Source organism: Etheostoma spectabile, chromosome 23, assembly GCF_008692095.1.
Source record: "Etheostoma spectabile isolate EspeVRDwgs_2016 chromosome 23, UIUC_Espe_1.0, whole genome shotgun sequence".
NCBI lineage: Eukaryota > Metazoa > Chordata > Actinopteri > Perciformes > Percidae > Etheostoma > Etheostoma spectabile.
Window position 1 is genome coordinate 12945072 of NC_045755.1, and position 10327 is coordinate 12955398.

Here is a 10327-nt window from a genome sequence, read left to right on the forward strand (position 1 = left end):
GGGGGGGGGGGTGATATTTTAGAACGAGATGGATGAAGCTGGAAGAAAGTGAAGAATGTGGGGCGGCTTCCAGGTTGAAAGAGAGTACATACTGTACTGATGAAGGGAGAAAAGTAAATGCACTCATGGCTTTCTCACATGCGCATTAAAATTTAATATCCTTGCTCTTTCCTCAATACATTTCAGTATCATCCTCACCTGTGACTCTATCTGCAGTACATTCCAGTAGAATAGGGTAATGTCTTTTAAAAATGCTTTGAAGCAGCCACGCTACCTATATATGTCCTACTGTCAAAATGTGAGGAGATGTTTTTGCATTAAATCTGTATGTAAAGTGCATCTGTTTCATAGTTTACTGCAGCTGGAAAGTTGGCGGTTCTAAAAGTTCTAAATGCAACCTTAACAGTGTGGTGAGTTGTAGGATATACCTTTGTAAAGTATTATAAGTAGATTATTGTAAGGGAGGAAACAATTGATCAACTAATTGATTACTATATTCATTCATATTCACTATAATTCCTTGTGTAAGTCATTTATCAAGCAAAAATGCCAAACATTCCGTCTCAAACTGTTTGCAGCTCTTTGAATGTGAACATTTGCTGCTTTTCATTTTCATATATTATAGTAAACATATATTTGGGATGATAGTTGAAAAAAGACAATTTTTCTTATATTCTATATATATTGAACATTTTTGGGTTACTTTCCCTTTTGTTGAATGACAACCGGGTGTCTTCCTCTGTCTCTGTCTGTGGGGCTGACACATTCCGTCTGTGTCACTCTCCGTGGTGCTGAATCACTCTAACTCTTGCACTCTGTCTCTTTTCTCTCTTTATATCATTTTCACTCACTCACATTCGCACTCTACTTTACAAACACACTGATTGTTTATATCTAGTTAAAGGCCACCTGTAGAGTTTTCTTGTAAATAAAGAAAGTTAAGTTCACATTCACTGGTTCTTATGAAAACACACTGGGGAATAATGGAAGATTTTGTTTAGTATTTTCATAATAATAATTAAACTTTTCATGAATCACTCGTTTTAGCCTGATGAATGCCACCTGTTCATGGAAGTGATGATTGTGAGATTTGATCATGAGCTTAATCAACACCCCCAAAATAAGCTATTGAAGGCTACCTGTTACGCTGCATTTGTGGACAAGATCCAGTCACTAAAACGTTACGTAAGGAGTTTAAAGAAGAAGACTTTTACACTGCAGAGCCTCCAGTCTTGCTAGTTGTCTGAAACAATTGGAAAGAAGGAAAAGTACAAAGTACAACTATCAACATCATGTCTCAATAAAGAGGAAGAACAACAATCTTATGTGCATCCTGAATTATATTTATATTCTACAATGCCACCTCAGTGTTATATTTGCCGACCAATCTGCCAATCATCAGTGGCTGGTTTGGGTGTAGTAGATTTAGATTTAGTAGCGCGGCTGTAAATCAGGCAACAAAGCTGTCAGTGGCTTAAATCCAGGCAGCCATTGTCTTTTGATTGCCGACCTAACCGGCACTGGGCCATCCTGAAAGTCTCACTATAAATAAACAGGATCTGAAGCCCATGAGGCAAAACAATGGCAGGTAGTTTCACCCACTAGGTGTTGTTGAAATGTAACCACTGTACATGTTACTGCTGTAAATGATTCCAAGGGATGGAATTGCCCTGAAAAATAAGACTAAAACATGTAGAACTACAAACCAGAACTTCAATCTTAACTTTTAGTATGTTATGACATCTTTAGATCTTTTCTATTTATTCAATTATTCTGTTTCTGCTCTTCACACAGCAACCAAACAGTGCTTCACCAGTTCTGCTGCCCTGCCCCAGAGGCCCCTGAGGGGGAGACCTCCACTGCCTGTGTCCCCAGGTAAGACGACTGCATCCATGTAACATCTGCACAAATATACTGTATATATACATGTATATATGTATATATATGTATATATATATGAATATATGTATATATATATTAACTTATTTATTAACTTTGAATAATAAAATTTTTATGTTCTGTAAATTTGAATTGCAGCCACCTATCATGCATCCTGTTAATAGCGGTTGCAGCAGTAGCTACGTTAGGCAACACAACTACCCCAGCAGTGTTATCTAAGTTGAAGTGGTTATAAATGCTTCAGGTTTCTGACTGGGACAATCTGAATTTCTTTCCCTCGATAAACACAATGAGCCAATAAGAGATGAGACTCTGTCACATTAGCTTGGGTTTTGGGTCTTGTTGAGGCTGGGAAATTGTGTGGTTTGAGTTAATCTAAGACATGCTGGATTTAATTTGAGTGTAAGTGCTTGTTAGTGTTTGTCAGATGATAAGTCTACACTGTAGTCATATCCAAATCAATCACATCAAGAGCCCATTTCCTGGACAATGGTCAAGCCCTTGGTTGAGCTGTCTTTTATGGAAATTGAATAATTGGAAAACTATTACATTGAGTTTAGCAAGCAAAGCAGGGCCATTACGCTGTTATCTGTTTTCTGTCAGATTGGCACATGACAGTGATCTGATATTGCCAGTTGGAAATCCAACTGTGTACACTTGCATACAAATTCCAAAGTCTCTTTTATTTCAATTAAAGTCAACCAATTTAAACATTCGGATGCAAATTGGATATTATCATTTTCACCCACTGTCCTTGGAAATGTGAAAAAAGCAACTAATAATTACCTGCTATAAAACCTTTAACTTTGAATGACAGCTTTGTCATTTTAAACATTGTTTGAGTGGAATGGGCAGTCTGGAAAACATAGAATTAGATACATGAGTGCAAAAAGAAATAATAAATCGCCTTTGGCCAGGTATTATCTCGCCCTTTTCAAGATGAAGTGACAGCACATGCTTTTATTTAACGAAGAGAAACAAAGAGTTTCACTAAAAATGATGGTATTCACCTGGCATCAGTAGCAATTAAGCTATCCACCTGAAAGTGTTTTCTTTTTTTTTGTTTTTGTGGACGGCTACTTTCACAGGAATATTTTGCTGCATTGTATTAGTTTGCAAAACACGCATTGATTGGAAATCGTAGATCCCATGGTGCCGGACATAATAAGTGGCAGCAGGCTGCAGACCAACAAGCGCATACAAAATCACATTTTAAACACTTCAGAGAGCTGTGCTGTATTAAATCAGCCACATGGATAGACTGAAGGACGGAGTGATGTAGGAGGGAAAGGAGAGCAGTTAACTCTTATTATCGGCCTTGTTAGCCAATAGATCAGCAAACAAAGAAGCCATTATCAGATAAATTCTCAGACGTTGACTCAAAACCCAAGTCTCTTACAGTAGCTGTTGTCACAAGCGTCACTTTATCCCTCCATTAAACACATGAGATTCCATAGGCAGTGGTTAAAACTGAACGGGAGTGACTTCATAAAATAAAGGCCAGAGGGGAAATTTGAAAGACAAGAATCGATCGTGGTTCAGCAGCTTGAACTTTGCTTGATGGAAGCCGTTTGGTGCAGTTGTGTTTTGTGATTGCTTTGTGCTTAGGGACCATTAGCTAAAGGTACAAACAAAGTGCACAACAGAAGGTCTTTGCTAACTCCCCTTCCAACTCCTCTAAACAACCTCTCCCTGCCAATATCTGAAGCAAACCACTTCAAAGCAGGACTCTCTGGGGCAGAGACAGAAAGCAGCTTGTGGTTTTGTCTTTTTTTTCCCGTTTTGTTCTTGTTGCGTCTTATCTCTTCTTGAGAGCTGTATTCTGTTCTTGATTTCTTCCGCATTGTTGTCAGTGATTTGTTGATCATTTTACTCACGTGGCATCACCACATCACATCAGAGCGACATAACATAGCACCCACACCTCATTGCATCCATCATCATTCATGTTCACTTCATTCGGGCTTGTCTCTCCACTGTGGTCACGTTAAGTTTGAAAGAGTCATGTATGAAAATTACCATGTAACAAAAAGTGTAGCTATGCAATGTAAAACTACCATAATGCATTGATTGTTAGGGTCTTTCCCATGCTGGAAACGGGTGAGCCTTCTTGTTGACACATGTAATGCATCTGTGTTCATGTGAAAAGAAATGTTTTTATCATGTTGCATGCTTTGGCTTGGCAGTGATCAGAACATAGCTCCCTGTCTATCTGTGTGTGTGTGTGTGTGTGTGTGTGTGTTAACGTACGTTTGTGTGTGTGTGTGTTAACGTACGTTTGTGTGTGCCAGTGTGTCACTACGATACACACAGATAACTGACATACTCCTGGAAAACACACAACACTGTGCGTACCCCCAGATCAGCGGGGTTATCCATTATAATAGACTGACCCAAATGTCACTTAAACTTTCTGAATCCTAGGATTTTTTGCTGTTTTTTTTTTTTTTAATTCACATACAGTATATGAATAGTGTATATGAATGGATAGGGAAAAATGTCAGTGTTCCAGGTATATAAATACCATCTTGACAAGATATTTTGAGCCTCAAATACCACATGCTAATATTAATGGATTTTTTCATTCCTCTTCATTTGTCTTAATTCTATTTGGGGATTAATCATACTCTAAGTATCTCTACATTGTGGAACTGCAGTTTTCATAATGCTTTGGGAGATGTAAACCGGAAGTAGAATGTTGCCATGGATTCAGTTGTGCTGTGGCCTTCAACTTGAGCACTGTATTTGTTTTTCCCTATATAATTGTCTACATATTTAAACATTGCAGGGCCATTGGTAAGAAGTATGCCAAATTAGCTATTAGGTGTTCCTGTTTGCATTGCATCCATAGATGTACAGTAGAGGTGTCAATAATCAACCAGGCCATAACAATTTATTCTCTTTACAATTTATTGTAGGCCTAACAACATTTCTGTTTACATATTCTGTTCTGTTTTGCACATTCATGAAATGCCATGTGCTAGGTGCTGTAGTTTTATTTATCCAATTTATTTAGTATTAGAGCACCGCAGAAAGTTTTGTTTTTGAAGCTTGAAAAGCTATGAATTAAATATCCTATATGGCTTTAATAACAAAATGTAATTGACGCATTGTGATGCATCAAGATATCGAATCAAATCGCTGACATGATAATCATAATCGAATCAAATCGGGAGATCAGTGAAGATTCACACATCTAATGTACAGACAACTTTCACTGGAAAACAAAAAAAATGTGATTATTCTTAGGCTTAAGTTATGGAGTTATAAGGAGCATCTTTTTCTATGACTTTTAAGTGAATTTAAGGACATTATTTTTGCAATGGACATCAGAGATAATGATATCCTCAGAAAATGTAAGTTACACTGAATCTAACAATGTATGGATTGTGTATGTGTGTGTTTAGATTTAACTCCTTTATAACTCTCCAAGCTCCAAGAAGATGCTTTGCTCTTTTTGACGCTAACTTCTGCAATCATGCGCAAATTACTAAAACTATGCAAAAATCAACAAAAGCAAAAAAATAAAACAACAGGGAGGGAATTATGTTGTCTTGTGAGATTGAGGGGATCCAATCGCCATCACCACGTTCACCATCAACAGGGCCTGATTAAAAAGGACAACTCATGCCCTCTTTGTGCACTTTCTCCACTTCAGGATGTAATGAAACCTTATTTCACACTCTGAAGCTGACAGACAAAGGTCAACCATTGATATTTTATTTGCACCGCTCTTTCTACTGAGAGTAATTCAAGCCTCTGAGTCAGAGGGGTCAGCTCAGAAAAGGGCACCGGCATGAGCTTCGACAAGAACTCATTGTACTAATTTGAAGCCATACTTTCTCTTGGTTTAGATCTGTCTGCACCTTGGGAGCTTAATCCGATCGGTTAGGGAGCAGGAAACAAGCAGGTAATAACATGGTATATGTGGGAGCATTTAAATGAGAAAGTAGGAAGTTGTGAACTGAATTGTGAATTTAATGAGGTCACATATAATGAGGACCCTACGGAGGTTGGAAACTCACCCTGACAGCCTGGTCACTCTTGCCAGGCTTTAAGGAGGCATCGGAGGGTTCGGGGACTATAGGAGATTTGTATTCAGGGTCACCAAGTCAGATCTATAGCCACTCATGGAAGGGGCTGATTGTGCAGGATGGTCACAGCCTTTCAATTAGTAGTGTGAACCATCTTCTGCTGCAGTGTGCTAAAATTACACATTGTTGTTACTTTTACAGTTCCATAGGTGACCTGAGGTTTAACGTTTTGCTTTGCAGCAAAACTGAGAACACACAGGGCCCCAGAAAACTAATACATGGAAGGAAAGCGTTATTAGAATAGTCTACCTGGGAGAATGGCAAAGCAAAACTATAAATAATGTATTTACATTTATAAGATTCACATACAAATGTTCATTCACACACACTTATTCATTGACTGCCAGAATTTCCCAAACTGTGGACACTAGAATGGGGAAAACACAAGCAAAAAATAATACCTTGCTTGCTCGTGATAACCTTTCCGATTTATGTTCAGAGTGTGATGCCACTGTATGAGGTTGACTGAAGTGTTTGGAATTACATCCAAAGTGTTACAGCAAAACTGTTGCTTATGAACTCCCACTTTAGAAACATAGATTGTTTTGTGCAAATGGTGAAAACTGCAGTGTTGTTCTATCAAAACAAGAGATGTGTGCAGTATGTGTAAACCATAGACTGTATAAACAATGGACAAAGCTTCCAGGAAAGTGAACCTACTTCTTTCCTGATTTATAAACTCATTAAACATTTTCATAATGAGTTAATGGTCTCAATCGCTAGTTTCAAGTCTTCTTCAATACAGCATGATGTTCATTTAGTAAATTATGGTCACATTAATTTTAAAATAGACGATAAAGCAGGGGATGCTTTAGGGGCGTGGCTACATGTTGACCTGTCAATCATGGTAGAGGCTTGGCAATGCCTATCCATGGCACTGCGTACATTAAAATAGCCGTAAACTTGTTTTTATGTGTTGTCCTGTGTTTTCACTTCATCAAAGTTAATTTGAATATTTAGCTTGCCTAAAAATGTCTTCTTCAGTGTTCTGCCAACCAAGCTAGTTTGCTACCGCTAGCGTTAGCTGCTGATTTAAGGGGTACGTTTGCTAATGTTCTGTGAACTACCGTACATTCAGATACATGGTACCAGGACCCGGAGTTCAGCATTTACCCAATGATAAATTTCCAACGGAGGACTTGCTTCAGAAGGGTTGAAAATCTTTGGCGTTTTTTAGCGCCATTGCAACCATAAACAAAACTGGTTTCCCAACTCCACCCTTTCGTCAAAATATCGTCACGTCAGGTTTAAAAAATCAAGATGGTGACAGCCAAATTGTCAAACATCAGGCTTCATAATGTCAGTCCACACAACCAGTGGGTTATTTTTAGTCTTTATTGTAAACACGTTTGAGCCCTGTGAGGTAGAGCCTCTTCCAGCAGATCAGTTAGAGTGCAGCTGCATTCTCAGCTATCTTGTCCAGTTAAGGACCCAATAAATCGTTGGCTAGGGTTGGTTAGAAATGCCACTTAAAATGTACAAGGTCCCTTGTACAATATCTGGCTCTGATGAAACACAATGCAGCAGAAATGCCCCAGACAAAGGGCACATTACTGCAATACAGAGTGAATAGACTTTATAGTGATAATATTAGTGATGCTGCTAACTGTTGAAGTAGAGCAATTATTAGTAAATGCAGGTAAATGCAAATCAGTAGCAGACCTACTGCTATATAAATAGTGTAATTCAGAAACAGTTATTTGCACTATCACTCTATATGTCCAATAAATAAATAAAAAATATAACCCAAGAGCAGAGCTGAAGCCCTGTTGGTTGCAAACTGGATTAGTGCATTTGCCCATGGGGTCAAAATAAATAACCAAAGCAAGCCGCCTTTACAGGGCTGACCTTTGACAGGATAAAAAAAAACAGATTTTCCAAAATGGAGGAAGCTCTTAACCTATTAGCTGTGTCGCACCATTCACTTTAATTCTACCTATTCTACTATTTAACTACCTGAATGTTTGCAAGCGTGTTAGATTGGACAGCTTTATTTTCCCTCTTCAGCCCTTTTTTAATTGAACAAAATGATGTAAAGGCCAAACAAAATCCAGAGGGTGTAATGGCTCCGGAACACAACGAGCTTGAATTCAAAAGCATGTCACAAAGACAGTTAGTAAGAAGAAAGACAGGAATAAGATAAAAGTTTGTGATTACTAAGGTCAAAAAGCATGCAAGGATCCAAACCAGTTAATCAGTCAATACAGGCAAACCTACAGTGTACAGGTAGGGGTTAGGCAGAGAGTGTAATAATCTCTGCGTGAGGCAGGCAGAACTAAAATGTTGAACGCCATTACGGATGCAAAGTAGACAATCTTGCAAGGAGGAGTGAATATATGACTAGACATATATTCTGCAGGACTAATGGGGGAAATGGTAACCAGGTGAGTAAGTAGGTGGAGAATGTCAGGTGATGGAAATGTCGGGTAAGGGGTCACTGCAGGGCACGAAGATCCGCAATGATATGAGAGTTAGTGGCAGGCAGGGAAAACACAGAGCAGACAACAGAATGAGTATTATGAAAGTTGTGATGGGGGTGAGTAAACACAACAGTAGAGAGAAAATAGAGAATCTCAGCAAGTCAGTGGCCAGCTCATCAGACAGCAGTTCACCAACTAGCCCTGTCAGTGTAGTCCCTCATTCACAAAGGAACAAACAATTTGCAAAGGGGCGCAGGGTCATTACCAGTGACATTTACAGGTCTAAACTGCTGCTGTTGCGATCATTACTTCATTTATTATTTTCATTTCCTGCAAGTTAAACAATAACTGGACAGCTCTTCCTATAGATAGTCTGCATCCTGCTAAATTTAAATGAATTGGTTGGTATATGAGTGTGTGAGTCTGTTATCATATCATCATTTATTCAGCTATAGTGTTCTACATGTAGAAACAAATAAACAAAGTCAAAAAAAAGTGAAACAAAAGGGATGTCATGCGGAACAATGTCTTTAATCTGAACTTTTTTTTAGCAGAAAGACTAACACGAACACAGAAAGGCTGCCGTGTGTACATGCTTCCATCCACGGTACTTCACAAAATGAATTTAAGTAAATAGTTCAAGTAAGCAACATATCCCTTGATAGCTGAGTCATCCACATAATGACGGAGCTGATAGGATAGTAACACTCTTTGGTCATTGAGTTTAAAATGAACTGACCAGTTAGCCTCTGGCAGGTGACATCATATTTTTGGCATGATCCTTGAGTCTGTCAACGATTCAGCTGCCAAACGGACCACTTTATCCCCCCCAACCGTTTGCACAGAAAGACAAACATCTTGCTCACCACCCAAAACCCTTTTCAAATCAGTCCTCCCGCTGTGATTCTGACAAATGACCTTTACACACACACCCACACACCAGCAAATGGCTCACACAATCTGCCATAATGATTTAACTTGTCAGAGAGGAAAAAATAGTTATCAAGTTATGCGCTTCTTCTTCTTTTTTTTTTTTTAAATCAGGTAATGAACTAATGAATTGTATCACTAATTTTGGAGTAATGGATTGTAAAACCAAAGTTAAAAGTAGGATGCGCAGGTTAATTTGGATTTGTCTAATCAGAATAAATTAGTGGTGATTTGAACTTTTTAACCCTGAGTATAATTCAAGTTTACAACCTTATCTTTTATGATAACTAAATTAGAGGAAAGGCAATTTTCAACAGTGCAACTGGTAAAGCATATGACTTTATAGAAGTGTATATGTGTAAAGGACAACACACATTGGGTCATTGCCAGATTTGATTTAAGAGGCTTGTTTCATAATTTTTATGTACCTCAAAAACGTCCTTGATCATAATGTACATGAATAAAAAGTTGATGACATGAGTGTCTAAGATGAAGCTGACACCTTGAGAGATCACAGTGGGGAGAATGACAGTGTTTCTGCAGGAAATTAATTCACCTCTGAGAGTGAGAGTGTACAGCTGTGTTGTCTCGCCAAGACACCTTCTTTCTCTAATTAATCACTGGAATTAATAATAAAAATCTGCACTAATTAGGGAAATCATACTGTGTGCCAAATGGAAAGGTGACGTGGAATGAATAAGGACACAGCTGGAAATGCCTTGTCACTTTGGGTAGCAGCAAAGGAGACAAACAGAGGTTCTGTCTCTGTTGGGGAGAACTACAGGAACCATGATGCATTGAGACAGATAGAGGAACTGATATATAATGATTGATCCGTTCTGTTGGAGGACGTTCAGGGGCATGATCGCAAAGTGTGCCTGAAGCTATTTTTAGTCGTTCAGGGGGACTTGCCTTTGATGAAATGTGCTGTGGCCACACACACACACACACACACACACACACACACACACACACACACACACA

General features: G+C 38.6%; 1 protein-coding gene across 3 annotated transcripts in view; it reads left to right on the top strand.

The window, feature by feature from the left end:
- iqsec3a (IQ motif and Sec7 domain ArfGEF 3a) overlaps positions 1 to 10327 on the top strand; it is a 102665-nt gene that overhangs the window by 15913 nt on the left and 76425 nt on the right. For all 3 annotated transcript variants that reach the window (XM_032505330.1, XM_032505329.1, XM_032505332.1), the window contains one exon: positions 1795 to 1875. In XM_032505330.1, the coding sequence (XP_032361221.1) occupies positions 1795 to 1875 (81 nt within the window). Of the gene's footprint in view, positions 1 to 1794; positions 1876 to 10327 lie in introns of those variants that run through there.